Source organism: Phaethon lepturus, unplaced genomic scaffold (genome assembly GCF_000687285.1).
Source record: "Phaethon lepturus isolate BGI_N335 unplaced genomic scaffold, ASM68728v1 scaffold1572, whole genome shotgun sequence".
Taxonomy (NCBI): domain Eukaryota; kingdom Metazoa; phylum Chordata; class Aves; order Phaethontiformes; family Phaethontidae; genus Phaethon; species Phaethon lepturus.
The window spans coordinates 29,470-47,062 of record NW_010523846.1 but is presented as its reverse complement, the minus strand read 5'-3'; the positions used below and the strand labels follow the sequence as shown (position 1 = coordinate 47,062).

Sequence of the window (17,593 nt, the reverse complement as noted above, 5' to 3'; positions counted from 1 at the left end):
ATGACTGAGGGCTTGCAGCATTGTGCATGTTCGTTAAGGATTTTCGAGGATGGAGGGTTTCAGCTCTTAATAGCAAGAGAGCTAGCTGGAAAATATTCTGTGTGTTTTACCTTTTTCTTAAAAGGTCTTTTCCAGTTTTTACATTGTGTTGAAGCAAAGATGACAAAACATTTCCATAACTGATGAATGAGCTAACATGGGTAAAAAAACTGTGAGAAGGATATTTGCCAGAATAATTTCATTTCAGGAATCTCGTTTGAGATTTTTAATTTTACCGGAGTTATGATTTTCTTTCTGCTGACCATATAATATTACGAAACATAAAATTTTCCTGGCGTGAGTTGAATATCTTACGTAGCTCAACATTAAAGCTTGCTGTAACTTATTGAAGTACAACAACAGAGCAAAAATTTTACCAATCCTGTAGTAATACAGTTACGAGATTTTAGTTCAACAGTTCTGATAAGTATCTGACTTACTAGAAATTATCATTTTACATAATTTGAATTTAAAAGATTGAGCATCTAATGTTTATGACTGTTGTGAAATAATTGTACTGTTAAACAAAGTGATCATAGGCAAACTGCAAACTCCTTTGAGCAATTCTGCCAATTTTGTGTTGTGCCTACAATGTTCCAATCTTCTTCGGAAGGATTTTCAGCTTTGCAAATCTGTCTGAATGTGGAAGAATGTGTTTGCTCTTGTGATTCAAATACCGATTTGGTGGGAGAAGTCTCTAATGGACAAATGCCCTGGAGTTATTTTTACCTTTGAAAATCTCCACTTCAGACTTTGAACGGCAAATGCCAGTCCCTTAGAATAAAGATACAAGTGCTGGTCTAAAATGTGTCAGGCTTAGCTCAGCTAATGAAAAACGTGTGCAACTGGGCAGCCATGTAGAAATCCTACTGCCTTAAGGAATCGGGAGAACTCGTTTGTATTTGAACATCCTTCATGGACCTCTGAACTGTTGCCTACAGGCGTAAGTTGTCTTAAGCTGACCTGCTGCAGAGGAGCTCAGATCTGGCTAGGTGTGATTGCTTGTCAAATGCCTGTGGGATTTTAAATTTACAAAGAGCTGCATATGGGTTTTAATAGTATGCTACAGAGAGTTTTGTGGACAGATGTAATGGACATTTCCATAGCCCTGGATTTCTCTGTTTGTAACAGAATGCAGCTTTTCATCCAAATATACCAAACAGGGAAGGCAGGTATGCTTTTGCAAGACCTTTATGAGTTGCTGTTAAGAAAAGTATTGGACTGTTGGTCTGCTAAGCCCTAGTTGTGACCAACCTACACATCTAATTCCAGGGTTTTGTGCAGTACGTGTGCGATCCATCATATATAGCATGATTTTAATACAAATTCTTGTATTAAAAGTTCTGATTGAACATCAAAAAATGAGCATTACTTAATCAAATAATCTCAAACACTTTTGAAGAGAGAAACATGTTCTCAGCTTCCCCCTCATTAAACTGAGGAAGAGTTTGTAATATGATACCAAAGGGGGAAACTTATTGTCATTTAAAAATATCTTTGCTTATTCATGGGTTTTTTTCCCATTAAAGTCCTTTCCTTTAAAAATACATGCCTGATACAAATGCAGTGATATTCCAGATGACCTTAATTTTCATATTCTCTCTGCCTATTATTTCTAAATTTATAATCATCATCTGATGACTATGGTGATACAGATATTATACCTTGTTTCTATATGAAGTGAGCCTCAGATATCCTTGTCTCAGAACATCTCCCCAGATTTTGTGTAATTGACATTTTCGTCAGGGCACTAAAGACCCACCATAGCTTTGTGCAACCGATATGCCATGACTAGAGCTTCCTCGAAGGTAATGTGAAGGTGTGACACATCCTTTAAACAGTTTCCATTTTCCTCAATAACTGTGGAAAATGTCAGAATTTTAGTAAATCAACAGATAACTCTGGTGTCCCTCTTCTCCTAAGAGCACATGCACGAAGGATGTCTCATCTGGAGTTTAAGCTGGCTGCAAGTTGGAATAAAGGGCTTATGTGACTATTGCTATTGTCATTCATATTGTGGCTTTTCCTATCTGAGGGCCATGTGGAATTGTGGAAGAATGGTTATTTGGGGTTGGGGGGGTGGCTTTGATTTCTAAAGAAAGTTGTGGAGATTAAATTAGTCCATCAATAAATTAGCATGATCCTGCAAGGAGTTCAGACTTTTCTTATGGGCCAAATGGTGATTAGAAATAATGCATAAGGGCTGATGGTTTGAAGATCAGTGTTCAGATTCTGAAAAGAAACTTGTGGGAAGCTAAATAACTTGCCTTCTGGTAAGCAGGAACAAGTAGAGACTTCTGTAAAGCAAAACCAGTCCAATATTACACCTTTCAAGATATGAATGGAAGGGAAAAATCCTATTTCTTGCATAGGCTGTTGCATTGAGAGCTGCCGTTAGGTAATCTGAGCATCCTCCATGCCTTCTTGCATGAAGAAGAAGAAAAGGGAAGAAAACCTTTTACTCCTCACTGGCCTTTGCTTGCAACGTACGTATGGATTTCGAGTGAGTTATGTTAGGGCTGAAGAGTATGAGTTTCAAGAAACTTTTCTAGGTGGTCTTTTGCCTCTTCCAAGAAAGCACTCTGTATGTCCTCTTTGCAAACAGTTTGACTTATTTTCATCATCTAATTTTAAATTCAATAATGAAAAACATGTATTTATGAAGTATAATGCTAGTACCTCTCCAGTCTTACGGAGGGCTTAATGCTTCCATTAAGAAGCCAGCAGAGTTGAGTTATTAAAAAGCTCTTAAAAACTATGTGGGTTCAGTTTTCTGATAGCAGTATGTGTGTAGAGTCTTCGGCTCTAGAGGCTCACTGACCTACTACAAAATTTTCTAAGTATGACATGGTGCTGTACACTTGTCCTAGATTACTCTCCCAGGAGATGTCAGAGATCCTCATTAATGAGCATGTAGTGTCCCAGTATTCCTCTGGGCCTTTCCAGTAAAGCCTTTGTCCATATGTTTGTTTAACATTGTTGGAACTGCAGTTGGAGCAGGCTGATGCAGTTAAATAGCCCATGAAATTTTTGTGTTTTCTGATCACAGCTGAGGGAAGTGGCATTAAGAAGAACCTTTTAAAATAACTGTTCAACTATACTATTTCAGTGGCAAAAAGGCTGTCACAATAGTCTTTTTCATAAAAGCTCCTCTTCTCAATTATCTATGATATCTATTCCCTATTAATCATAATTAGACTAGGCCAAATTCCAGAATTTTTCTACCTAGAGGATATATTTTGTGACACAGCAGATTAGCCTCGGATCTGGATTTGTTTAAAAGTACTTTTTCAGTCAGTCATATGTCTTGGCATGTTTGGTCAGGGTCTGTTTTTTTCCAGTCATGTGCCAGGTGATTTTTAAGAAGCATCTTAATAATATTTCAAAGGTTATAGAATAATAAAAAAAAAAGTTAATGTGAAAATTGTAGTGGTAATTACATTTTATTTTTGAATGTTTGTTGCATACAAGTAATTTGGAGCTAGAAATTGAAAATTGATATTTTTAAAGCCAGAAGTCCTGCTGATTGTTCAAATTTATAATTTGCTGAGTTATAAGCCATGGAAAAATGACTGTTTGTGCCACAGTTATTTTAAATTCCTGGCAGTGTACCAGCTTGCGTACACTGTGGCATGGCAGGTTTATGGGCTGTGTTATTACCCTCCTGGTGGTATTTCAGGATGTTGTGGTGGAAGTGAAGTACTTTCCTCAGAACTCTGGCTGCATGTCTTAGTCCAAATTTACTACTCTTAAGGGGAAAGGGAAATGTATGGGTTTAAAAAAAGATAGGATATTATGCTAATTATTCTAGAGTTTTTATTCTTGTTTGGGGAATTACAGTTTTGATTTGCATGAAAAATTTTTTTTCTAACTGAGCGTGCAGGTACCAGATATCAAGCACATGAATCTTTAGGTTAATGTGAGGCTGAAAATTAGGATGTGCAGGGAGAGTGTGTATGTTTTTTTGAGTTGATCTACCTTTGCCTGGTTTCAGCTGTTGACTTGAAGCTGAGATGGAAATTAAAATCTCCATCATGTGACTTTTGTCGTCTCGGGCAAGCCCCTTAACACACCTATGCTTTGCAAATTCTCCAGAGTAAATAACTATATCTAATAGCACTCAGTGTCAAACAGACCAATTGGCGCAATCCGTTGGAAGTCTGTTGTGTGATTTCACTTCTGTTCACTGTTAAAACACATTAGCACTCAACATTTCTTAGCAAAGGCTTGTGCAGGCTCCTTGGAGGCAGCACATACAGGTTTTTTTAACACTGTTAACAAATGTTTGTTGGCTAGTCCTTCCTTAGTGGCAGCTGATGCTGACAGTTTTGAATCATTAGGTGTTTTTACCCAGGTAGCTAGTATTTTAATTTAATTAGGAGGTTAGCTCACATAGAATTTTTGGCCCTACATTTCAAGTCTTGGGAAATTTGTCTAAACTACTTCAGTGTATTTGGAAAAAGGAGTATGTGATACTTTCATCTGTTTAAACTGAGCTGGATGTAGTGAGGAATATGAAAGTAATTAGAAATTAGGGTATAGAAAGTTAGAATATTGGTGAAAGCATTCTAATTGTATTGTGTTTTCCCCACAGTAATCAAAGGATATCTTCTTATCCTGCAAATTAATACTTGACTTTTTGAATGTAATGGAAAGGAATTTTGTGGTATCTCTCCTGATTCAATTTGAAACAAACTTGTAGAATCATTATTTAATGTCTTATTTAGGTATTACCAATCTGATTTCAAGATAAAAGATATTTAAGTATTCTGTGTAATACTTCATGGGTAAGATTACTCTTGTAGTAATGTATTATCCCTTTATACCGTGCTGTCATCTTAATTACAGGGGTTGGAGAGAGGAGCCAAAAATCAGTTTTCTACTTTCAGCAATTTCATCACAACTATCAACCAAAAGAAAGAAGGCATCGGAAACAGAAATTCACCTACGCAACTTGTTATACCCAACATCAAAAACGGTAAGAGAATAAAAGCCCCGTGTTACTTAGTTACCAATTTAAGAAGGTGCTTGGTGTTCTGCCAATATTTGTAATTGTGGTAGTGCCAGAAAATCTAGAACTCTAGATTTCATTAAATTTTGCTGTGCTGTACATTGTAGAGGCAGTGATATATATGATAGCCCATACCCTGTAGAGGTTATGTCATAGAGACAAGTTGGGTAAGAAAAACAAATAGATCTGGAGGATGAAATAATCATCTGAAGTTTTAAAGTTACAGATTCAGTAGTCCATCTGCAGATACTGTTTGTCTAACTGCAGTCAGCTTGGCAGTTTCTCCAGAAGCTGTATCAGAACTCTGTGGAGATTTTTCTATCGCTATCTGAAAGATGACAGAGATGAGGCAAGCATAGGGCTTTTAAGGGAGTCAGTTGCTGTTCTTCAGTGAAGATGAAGGCCAGTGATGACTCAAAACAAAATTCACAGGCAAAGACTGGTTAAGTTCTGAAGAGCTTTAAAGGCAAGAAGGAAGGTTGTGTAAGATGAGGTAATGATAATTGATGAAAAGATAGAAAGTGGAGCTGTGTATTCAGTATGGTAGGCTAGAATCATGAAGCCTGGTGAGATGACATGGTTAGACCTGAAATTTTTGTTAGATTTTTGGGTTAGGATAGGAAATTTCAGTAATTTGGGACTTTTGATAAAAAGCTGTGCAAACATTTGTCAGGTTTGTACTGATCTTTCATCTGACCAGGTCCCCCTCAGCCTTCTTATTCTATGGTTCTCTGAGTCATGATAGCACTCAATGAATTCAAGGCTAGAAAGAAAGAGACTGCCTTACTTAAGAGATCTCAGTAGTGTGAGTTTGAAACAAAACTATGGACAGGCGTTGCCAGTTTCAAAGTTGTGCAGAAAAAGCTGGCTTATACATTGCAGGATTGGATCCTTAATAAAATAATCTTTGTATCCTTGCTAGCTATATTGCAAAAGTAAAAGTAGATGCAAGACTATTTTTTTTTTTTAAAGAAATATTTGTTATGGAGTAAGGAGATGCTTTCTACTTAAAAACAAACAAAAAAGGCAATCACTAAAACACAAAAGGCAATTATGTGTAAATGATGTCTCAGACAGACAGGATTTTGTACTTTGCTCAAGTCACTTTGTACTACACAAAGAAAACAAAGATGGCTGGAGATGGCCAGTGAAGAATTCTCCTTCTGCTGCATAACTTACCAGAGTTAAGCTAAAAGTGGTGTTCTTGAGGGCAACATCTGGGGTAAGGCAAAAAGAAGATGCTGTAAAGCAGGTCAGAGCTCTGCTTCTTCTTACAAAGTATTGTAAGGTCAAGCTAACAAAGCTGGAAGAATAATCTTCAAGTAGCCATTGCTCTCACCTACAAACTTTTAAAGAAAAGTCTTTGTATGTGAATTCGCCTGTAAACAATTGCAGTATTGTTGGAATCCAGAAGTCCTCAGAGAAAGAAAATGTTATGCCTTTCTTGGATAACGTTATTTTTTCCTCAGAAGCTAAAAGTGACCTCTTGTCAGTATTAACTACTCAGCTGCTAGCCTCTTTAACAGAAACATGCATTCATAGCCTCCAAGCTACTGTCTTTCATTATTTAAGCCTTAATTGTTTTGTGTCCAGCTTCTGTCTGAATAGTTGCTTAATACAGTCTTATGATATGAAAGCCTGCTGTTTAATAGAATTTAGGACAAAGAAAGATTAAATCTAGTATTGGGACAAGCAAAATGAAAAATACATTTTGCAGAATTCACTTCGTTTAGCAGAAGAAATCCCCCCGCCCCTTTTTTCTTCATACCTGACAAGAATGGTAAACATTAAACACCTCTTTCTCTTGAAGTGCCCTCACTTCTTTCCACACATGATACCGTTCCGGTTTTAATTACTGCCTCGTAAGTACTTAGTTGTTCATTTTCACCACACGTAATGCAGAGCAATATTATAGTCAAGGATATATTCTTGAAATTGAGCTCAATGGGTAAAATTGAGCAGATATTCTGGTAATGTCAGGATCAGGATAACCTGCCTGTATAAAAACAGGTTATTTTTACTAACAGTCCAAGATGCAGTCAAATTTTTTGAGGAGGTATGTGTATTCTATGGAAAAAAACAATCATTGAAACAACCTTCGCAGTTAAAAGTGCTTCTTTTGCTGTTCTGGAATTCAGGAATGATGCTGACTTGGTGGGGTTTTTTTCAGTTTATCTATACATGTGCTATCTCTCTGAATATGCATGTGTATGTATATGTGCATATACTGGTAATACTTCAGACTTGAGTTCAAAGAATGTTAATTTTGTTGAAAAACAAAAGTGTGGAAAATGTAAATTCAGCATGAAAGCTAGAGTGATGTTTTTGTTATATAGCTGCCACAGATATTGAAATTAAATAACAAGTCTTCTAATGCAACAATGATCTGGCATGAAATCTGTATATGAACTAGATTGTTCTAGTTGTTTTATAGTGCTGCAAATACAAGTAAGATTTGTTTGCTTTACCTACATTGAAAATTGTCATCTGCCAGTAGCTGTGTTGGTCACCATGAAAATAACTGCTGTTCTAAATTCATTTACCCTAAATTTCCTTGTAGTAGTCAATTCTGCTTTGTGTCAATGAGATTTTCTTCCTCAAAGTTTTTGATCATTCCCTAAGCAGTCATGCATTGCTGAGTCTTTACTTGATGTAACTGGGCAAACATCCAGGAGCGATTGCTTTTTCTTGTCTTGTAATATTGTGTTACTGCTCCTTACTAACTCATTGCATAAAGTTCCAAGTTTCTCCTCAATGGAACTCAAGTGATGGATCTTAATTATTATTTTTGAATGTCAGGTGAGCAAATAAATCTATTCACAAATAAACTTGAATTATGGCAAAACATACTGAAGTTGACGGTATTTATTAAACAGATCTAATTTAATATCTAATTATTATTATCTAAATATCTAATTTAAGCTGCATATATTTCAAAGAAAATTGCATCACTGACAAGGTGCAAGCTACCAGCTTAGCACGTGTGGTCTAAATTTACTGAAATGAGAAACAGCTTCTGTCAGCAGCTGTCTGTTCTGCAGATGCAGAGAGAATATTTTCCTCATTTCAGTGTATTCAGCTGGTTATAATTCAATGTTTAATCCATTTAAAATTGAGAAGACAGAATGAGAGCTAAATTAAAATGACTTGTCTTTCTCAGAGTATAAAAATAAAACATAATCATAGTTTCTTTGAAGTCAGTCCATCCTGCTTTCAGAGAATGATGTGCGATGGCAGGATTGTTTGGCACCTTGGCTTGAATTAATTTAGTGTGTTCACTTCGGTTTTTTAAATTATTACTCTTCTCTTTAAGTAGCTTTAAATTCCAGCTGTGAGAGTGGGTAAGGTTCTCTATGTGTAATCGATGCCATACTCAGGGGATTGAGGGCAGCTCTGATCTATTATCGTCTCATGAATAGTGGCTGAGTTAAGTACAATGACAGTGTCTCTGTCATTAGCATGAGTGAAAAGAATCTACCTGTGGGTTTTGGGGATTCTGTTAGCAACTATTTCCCTGCTGTGATAAATGGAGTAGGCAGCAGAATAGTGATACTATTTTGATGTTTAGTTAATTTTAAAAAACAACAACTCTTGGAATTGTAGTGGAAGGGCTTAGAGGGTTCTTGGACAATTAATAGAGATTTTGGTTTAATATGTTTGACTTTTGAGGACATTTTTATTTTGTACAGTGTCTTTTATCCCAAACATACATCGTAATTCATGTAAATGCTTTTTAAAAACATGCTGTATTTAAATCACATTAAAAAAGCATTTCATATTTGAGAAGACACCATCAGTAAAATGGATGTTTGTGTATACTGCATTGGAATTTTTTTTTCGTGTTTTTGGTGGGTTTACCTTGGCTGGCTGCTAGATGCCCACCTAGCTGCTCTATCGCTCTCCCTCCTTGACAGGACATGTTTGAGATAAAGACAGGGAGTCCACTTCCCAGTTACTGTCATGGGCAAAACAAAGTTGACTTGAGGATATTAACTTATTGCCAGTTAAAGTAAAACAAAAACAAAAAGCAAAACACCTTCCCCCTACTCCCCCTTCTTCCCAGGCTCAACTTCACTCCTCTGTTCCCTACTCTACCTCCTGTCCCCCAGGCAGTGCAGGGGCGTGAGGAATGGGGGCTGCAGTCAGTTCATAAATCTTGATCTCTGCTAATCCTTCCTTTTCACCCTGTTCCCCTGCTCCAGCATGGAGTCTTTCCCAGAGGATACACAAACTTCTCTAACATGTGTCCTTCCCATGAGTTGCGGTTCTTCAAGAACTGTTCCAACATGGGCCCTTTCCGCAGGGCACAGTCCTTTATGAACGGACTGCACCAGTGTGGGTCCCCCACAGGCCACAGTTCCTGCCAGCAGCCTGCTCAGGCATGGTCTCTCCATGGGCTGCAGGGTGGATATGTGCTCCACCGTGGTCCTTCATGGGCTGCAGGGGCACAACCTTCTTCACCATGGTCTTCTCCATGGGCTGCATCCAGTGCCTGGAGCACCTCTTTCTCCACTGACCTGGGTGTCTGCAGGGTGGTTTCTCTCTTTTCTTTTTAATCCCCTCTCTGTCTCAGATGCTGTCAGTGTTTTTTACCCTTTCTTAAATATTTAAGCACAGAGATGCTACAGGTGTCACTGATGGGCTCAGCTTTGGCCAGTGGTGGGTCTGTTTTGGAGCTGCCTGTGTCTGACATAGAGGTAGACCCACTTCTCATCTCACAGAGGCCACCCCTGCAGCCCCCCTGCTGCCAAATCCTTGCTACAGAAACTCTATACAATGCTCTCAAATACAGAGGAAGGAGTAGACCTTGTTAAAGCACTGCTATTTGTACTTAGTATAGGCAGCCAAATTTATTGAGAAGAAATGTTTAAAGATGTTTACTCCATTTCAGCAGTAATTCTCTGCAAGACAGAAAGCTTGCATTTCCCATTTAATTTATTAGAGAGGTTCTTTTAGGAGCTGTAGATGATCACAGTCAGCTCTAGCTAAAATTATATATCACAGTGTAGAAAAACTGACTGAAGACTTGTGCTTGTATGTCAGAAAATAGTTGGATTTTGGTGTGGTTGTGCATGAGATTTTTCTTAGGTGTAGGGAACACCAGTGTTGCAGTTTGTATATTACAATATTTAGAATATATATTGTAAATACAGTAATGGACAATGCCAGTGTTTGTGACTAATAGCTACTAGTCATGGACTGCTCCATTTGTCTTTCAAACAGCAAATATAAGAGGATCACCCTGGGTAACTCCAATTCCATAACATACTTTGACTTTTTTAGTTTGATTGTTTTTGGTAATTGTACTCTAACTTGCTTAGCTTGAGTTCCTCATAAGTTCAGATGGATGTGGTGTCCAGAATAGGCACTTTGATTATGCATCTGACTTTAGAAGGCGCTTGGCTTAATGTTCAGAAGGTTGAGCATCTACAGCTACAAATAGATTTAATGAAAATTCCGCAGCACTCATTTCTAAAAATGAAATTATATATGAGCTTGAGGTTTTCTTGTGTGATGTGAATGCTCCTGTATGTATACCAATGTGTTATTACTAATGCAATACCAGTGTCTCTTATGCAAGTACAATATTTTGCTATTTTCCTTAATAATGACTTGGAATAGAAATTGCCTTTTTTCTTTTTTCGGTCAGCAGTATGCTAGCCATTCAATTGTGAAAATCTGTCCTGGTTCTCTTTGCTTTTGTAATAGACAAATAATTTGAATGCAACTTTGTCCAGCAGGTCATTTATAAAATAGTAGAGAGTCCTATCTTTCAGAAAGCCTGAGACAGGAGACAGACTGGCCAATTTTCTCACTCCATTGGCAGAAGGAAGCACTTTGTTAACAAAGACTTGGTTATGGACTCAGGACACAGTTTTTGTTTATAGGGTTTTATTTCCCTTCAATTAGTGGAAGTTTCCATCCTGTCTGGGATGACCACATGGTAAGAAAAGTACTTGGATGAGTAGGGGTTTAAAGACGTAGAATCAGACAGTTTGAGTTTTCTGGTTTTCCCCCCATCCTAGTTCCTATATGTCTATATTTTACTAGCTAACTGTTCTTGATATGATTGCATTGTATTTATTGTCTGGTTTGTTGTTTTTTGGTTTTTTTTTTTTCAATAAGTGAGAGACCTACCACCTATTTGCCTTGATGTACGACAAAAGCAGCGCATCTCTCTAGATACACTACCCCAAGAACTGAAAGCACCAATTCCTCCTGAACCTTCCCTTCCCATCCGAACAAAAACTGTGAAAGACTTTCAGTAAGTTGCCCTGGTGTTTCTAAAAGTGTACTCTCTTTCTTTGGACTTTCTTCATTTTTTCCTAATTCATACATTTGATTTTGCTAATCTCAAATGAGAGAACAATTCAGTAATACTGACAAGTAGTAGCAGTAGTTAGTCTGGTTGCGATGATGGGATTGATAACTCTCTGAAAATTATCAAAATACTTTCTCTACCTTAAGTGTTGTTCTGTTCAAGAAATGGCAAAGCCTATACTTTAGAGACAAAAATTCAGTTCCTGACATTCAGTGGATGTTTAGTTTTGTAAAAAAATATGGGTTATTGTTGGCCGGAAAACTCCTTTCAATCTTCGGTATTTTGTTTGTACTGCCAATTATGGTGTGTCCTGTCCATTGAGGTCCTGGGCATTCTCAGTTGTGTGTGAAACACTGCACATCAGACACTTAAATGTATTTAAGTGTAATGTATTAAAATGTATTAAGTAACATAGCTATGTTCCAAAAAACTGTTACGTTGACACTGTCATTTGAGGAAATGGCATAACTTTGTTAAAAAACACATCATATTTGAGGATCTGGAGCAGTGATTACACAGACTGCACTATTTCTAACTTTGCCCGAAAGTGCAGATGACCTTTCTTCATGCATTATGTTAAGCAGCATTAATTTTCAGTATTAGGTTTATGGCAAAAAATTATTTCTCGCTGCTTTTGTGACCACAGTTTTAAGCAGCATAAGTGTAAGCTATTCTAGCACTTCTCTATGAGAGGCACTATGCTTTAAGTTTGTCTAAGTAAAAAGAGTTTTAAGATTAAGGAGTGTCTGCAAATAATATTTATGATGCTGCCCTCTAACACTGATTTAGCTAGAAGGAAAGTAGAATTGATGTGAAATAGTGTCTTGTGTTCCGCCTCTGCTTTTCCAGATCAGTACAGACCCTTAATCAAAATTGTATCTGCATTAGATTTCTTCCAGCACTGTTAACAATACTTGGTACGTGATGCTTGATCAGCTTAGCTAGGCTAGCAGAAGTCCACAGGGAGACCACCTGAATTGTTTTTAACTGTGTTTCCCTGATGACGGGAAAGTTTTGCTGGCTTTGCTTGGTTCGCTGTGGGCACAGGAAAGTAGAATTGATGTGAAATAGTGTCTTGTGTTCCGCCTCTGCTTTTCCAGATCAGTACAGACCCTTAATCAAAACTGCATCTGCATTAGATTTCTTCCAGCACTGTTAACAATACTTGGTACGTGATGCTTGATCAGCTTAGCTAGGCTAGCAGAAGTCCACAGGGAGACCACCTGAATTGTTTTTAACTGTGTTTCCCTGATGACGGGTCTACACAAAGTTTTGCTGGCTTTGCTTGGTTTGCTGTGGGCACAAGACAATAGAGAACATTTTTTTTTCCTCTAACATAGCTATGTTCTGAAAAGTTGTGATGTTGAACTGTCCTTTGAGGAAATGTCATATACTGGCACAGTGTTTCTTTGGAGTGGATGTGTTCTTAGAGGGGTATTTACTAATTCATTGGAAGTGTGGCTTTTTTTTTTGGCCTTAGCACCCACAGAGCAGCATTATGCTGCTGTAATACCACTGAGTGTACCAGTACCACTGAGGAGGATAATCTTGGTCGGGAAATGGGGAGAAGTATTCCTAAGGAGGAGCTTGATTCTTCTATTTTTCAAACAGATGGGGGGGGCGGGGTTTTTTGGGGGGGGGGCGGAATCACAGTTGCTCCAGGAGACATATGAGCATATACTCTTCATTGCTCTTTTCCATTTTTGAAATTTTGTGTTTTGATTAGTCTGTGTGTATTTGCTGGAAAAGGAAACAGGTATAAAAGAGAATTTTATAAGAGGTGATCCTTTGTTTGTATTCAGGTGATCTGAAGAGCCAAAATTTTTCCCATGTTCAGATTTTTGTATCTATTGACTGCTGCCTAATCATGCAATTATCAAGAATTTTATTCTTTCAAGTAAAGTATTAAAAAGTCATTAGCATGTTTGGTATGTTCCACTGATAACTTTTTAAAAAAAATCTAGTACAAAGAAATTATCTGGGGGAGCAAACTGGGATTTGTATAACCAGTATGGTAGATAGATAAAATAAAATTCTGCATCAAAGATTAGCTGGGCTTTTTTGGTTGGTTGGTGGGTTTTGTTTTTTAAATGTATGATATTATACAAAATTTCATATACAGATATTTACTTTAAGGTCCGATACTTAAAAGGACTTTAAGAGTAAAGCCATAGATTTTGTTGTCATCTTAAGGAACATGTAGTCGCATGCAATGATTAAGTTTTATTTGAAAAATATGAAGAGAAATAAAGTTTTGTACAAATGATAATGAATTTGACTAGTGTAGGAGCCTGCATACTCAAATAAATTAGTCTCAGAAATTTTATTGTGTCAGTGTATCTTCCACATAATTCTGTTCTGCTAATTATTTGTCTTAATGTACTGAACTGTGACACCATGAATTAACATTTTGAATAAGAGAGATTGCTCAGGTGTATCAAACACAAACTATGCTTTTGTTCTCCTGTAATACCATGATCTTAAAATAACAAGGAAGATGTTAGAAAGATACTGATGTTATACTTGTCTGTCTTTGACGTGTTCCTAGTGAGGAGAGCTTAGAGTTACAGTGCAGTCTAAAGTCTAAGTGGTAGGGAAGATTGAAAATATTACCATATTACTATATTTTACACAGTTATTACATATTGTAATATTACAATATTACCATATATTACCAATATGTTCTTTCTAGGGATGATGTGGAAAAGGCTAAATCATCAGGAGATTGGAAAGCTGTACATGATTTTTATTCTACAACATTTGATTCTTTCCTGGAGATAAATGCTGCATTTAAGGTAGAAAATAATTCATAATACTATTTAGTACTTACAGTGCTTTGTGTCTTCAAAGTGTTTACAAAAACATCAGTTAAAGGCTTGCAGCTAGTTACTCAAGGCCACTGAGATCATTTTGTCATGATCTCACCTGCTTTTGGTAGATAATCTTATTGCATTGATTTATTCATTTCAGTTTAGGCAACTATATTTCAAGTGTACTTTGTTTTGTGACACTGTGTGTAGATACTTTCTACACAAATTACAGTTTAAAAACCTGCAAGTTAATGCAACTAATATGGAGGCCCAGGCAAATCTGGAAACAGAAATTCATTGTCCCTAAAAAAACATGCCATTTGGGCTCAAGTAGTATAGCTGTTCTTGTGTTGTGACGGCATACTCAGGTTTCCTTGGGAAAGCTCATACTCTTGTGTGAAAACTTTCTGAATTCATGCTAAATTAGTATTTCCTGCCTATTACAGACCAAAATGTGCTTATGATATTTAATATGGACAGTAGGGCCTGAACCTGGACAAAAAAACCTGTGACTTTTAGTTACTTAACAAATATTGAACGCTTATGATTTTGTTGCTCTTGTCTAATGATGGATCAACAACAAAGATGAAAACTCAATGTACTTCATTATTTGAAACCAAACTCTCTTACATTTTTAATATAGAACAACAAGGTAATGGAGTACATGAATATTGCCAATATGTAGGATTAATATTGTTTAGGTTAATCTTTCATATATTAATAAAAGCAACTTAGATTCTTATGTTTTAGTAAGGAAGATGAATAGTTGTATCTGTATGTATTTTGTTTAAACTTACTGCTAAACTTATTTTCAAAGATAGCTAAAATACTCAAAACATTTCAAAACCAAAATGCTTCATGTATTATCTAACTTACAGAAAGATACCAATTCTCCATTTAATACCATTGAGGACTCTGGAATCAATGCAAAATTTGTGAATGTTGTCTATGATGCCTTATTAAATACTGTAAGTAGAAGAAAAGAATTCATGTTTTAAAACATTGTAACAATTATTTCAGCAAAGAAATATGTTAAGAAGCAAGTTATACCAAAAGTTTTTCTCACATAGGCACAATTTCTGAAGAATCTCTCAAAACATCCTTAAAACGGTCCCATGATAATTGCCATAGAATCATGAAAACTGCTCTAGTAAAAGAGGAGGAAATTTTTGGTACTAGTAATGCACAGTTTGCACTGTGCTAGATCTCAAAGACTGCTTGCAAGATATAATATGACTGTGATGGGACACTGCATGGTGTGAAATAAGGAAAATGTGAGGATGGGGGTAGCAAAAAGTAGGTCCTGTGCCTAGTAAACAAAGGATGGGAGTAATTTAGAAATTATATTTACAGTTTTTAAGTTGTTTAAAGTGTTGAAAGACACCATTGGCACAACTCCAGGCCTCAGCTAGTAGTCTGTGAGGAAAAATACTTAGCAGCTCAGCATCATAACACAAAGATTTCCTAGCTGGCTTGAATCGCAAGCAAAACAAACTTGCTTGTTCATATAATACCTTGTATGGAATATGTATAATTATATCAGATACGATTTTTCCTCTCCTTTTTCCATAGCCTCAAGATGTTCAGAAGTCCGTCCTAAAAGGAGTAATTAATAGTCTGCTACAAGAATGGAAAGGGTAATTCTAACAAATGTTCGCATTAGTGCTGTGCCAGCACTTACAACTGGTACATTTCTTGTCTTTATTGTTTTAGCCAACGAAAGAAAATGTTTCGATATAACTTACTTGACTCATAAGAACTTGTCTCCTTTTGGCAGGCAAATCTGCTGAAATATGTCTTGAACTCTGTTAGCTGACATTGAACTTCTGAGAGGCAGACCCAGCCCCAGCTCCAGCCATACGTTCCCCTCTCAGAACCTCAGCTGCTTGTGGCTAGGGTAATCTTTCGGGCATCTGAACTGTGAGATGAGTTAAGGAACACAGAGTAAAACATATTCTCCCCACCCACCCCACAACAGCAGCTAGGATGTGTTAACGTAGATAACTCCTTGGTCCAAAGTTGACTTCGCAATACTGTTCATGGGTGGCAATGCCATAGAAAGGGCAGTGCATGATGCAGAAAGGGATAGCCCAAAGGCAGAAGGTTTGGAGATTACAACATTTTATCAAGAAGTAATAGAAGTGAGAATGCATAGTTTGATACACAAAAATATATAGCACAAGCCAGTGCTTTGTTGTGATTCACCCGTGACCCAGCCCTTGACTATTCCTTTCTCCACCTTATACTACATTTTCTGCTGCATATGTGTTTGTGGTTATGTAAAAGCCTCAAAGCAGATAAAAAGCAAGAAATACAGAGGCTGCAGCAATAGAAGCGTATGGAGAATTCTGGCAGAAAATATCTAAGGTGGAGCAAATGAACTCTTCTGTGGTGTCACCCAAGACAGACAACAGCATAGACTTCCCTCTTTGGAACACCTCTTACTCTTCAATTCTGACTTTTTTTTGTTTTGCCTTCTGTCTTGTGTTATGCCACAAAAGACAGATGCTAACATAGCCTACTGCCTTTAAAGAGCAGTCAGAATCTTTGTGCCTTTTTCCATTTCTGAGAGCAGTGAAGATCCTTAAATATGGTATTCTATATGTATTGGCAAAGCAAAGTTAAATCATAGGGTGCATGATTTCATGACTCTTAATATGTGTATATGATGTTTCCATATGGTTCTGCTTATTATTTCATTCATTCATAGGCCACGAACAAAAGATGATCTTAGAGCATACTGTATTCTTTTACAGGTAAGAAAAATACAGTATTTTTATTTAGGTATGTGTCTGCTTAACTTAGAATCTATAAACCAGTATACTATGCAAACAAGATACTTTGTATAGCTGAGATACTTCACATTTAATTTCCTGTTATAAGAATGTGTTAAAAGATGGAGGAAGAGTAGAGTATGCATGATGAGAATGGGAGCTTAATGGAAGATAGTTGATGAGGAAAGGTTGCATAGATTAAAACCATGAACTAAGTTAGACATGTAATTGTTTCCTATCATTTTGTGGGTTGAAAGAGCAAATGTTTTAGCAGATTATTTGTTCTTATTTCTTATTCCCAGATTTGCTTTATTCGTATGCTGAACTCTCATCTTTCCATAAAATTTCAGGATATGCACTTTTTGATACTGCAAATGTAACTTTGTCCAATGTTGCATTTTAATCCAGCAGACTCTTTCCAGTCCATCTGACTGGCTATGTTGTCTGATTTCTGTCTGTGTTAACCTTTGCTACTACAGTTGATTTGCATTTGTAGCAAATTCACCCCTTTAAATTTTTCCATTGTAGAAAATGCCTCTCCACACAAGGAGAGGTTTCTGCTGTTATTTGAGAAGATCAGATGATAACTTAATTTTCTGAGACAATAGTTTTCTTCTGGGGTGGTATAGGGTGAATT

General features: G+C 36.8%; 1 protein-coding gene across 1 annotated transcript in view; it reads left to right on the top strand.

Annotated features, from left to right (window-relative positions):
• Positions 1 to 2,455: 2,455 nt before the first annotated feature.
• The window catches only part of HECTD2 (HECT domain containing E3 ubiquitin protein ligase 2), a 36,830-nt gene continuing 21,692 nt past the window's right edge, over positions 2,456 to 17,593 (top strand). Inside the window, exons 1-7 of the mRNA XM_010282221.1 lie at positions 2,456 to 2,542; positions 4,888 to 5,017; positions 11,177 to 11,315; positions 14,065 to 14,167; positions 15,061 to 15,150; positions 15,755 to 15,819; positions 16,893 to 16,938. Coding sequence (XP_010280523.1) covers positions 2,456 to 2,542; positions 4,888 to 5,017; positions 11,177 to 11,315; positions 14,065 to 14,167; positions 15,061 to 15,150; positions 15,755 to 15,819; positions 16,893 to 16,938 — 660 coding nt within the window. The remainder of the gene's footprint in view (positions 2,543 to 4,887; positions 5,018 to 11,176; positions 11,316 to 14,064; positions 14,168 to 15,060; positions 15,151 to 15,754; positions 15,820 to 16,892; positions 16,939 to 17,593) is intronic.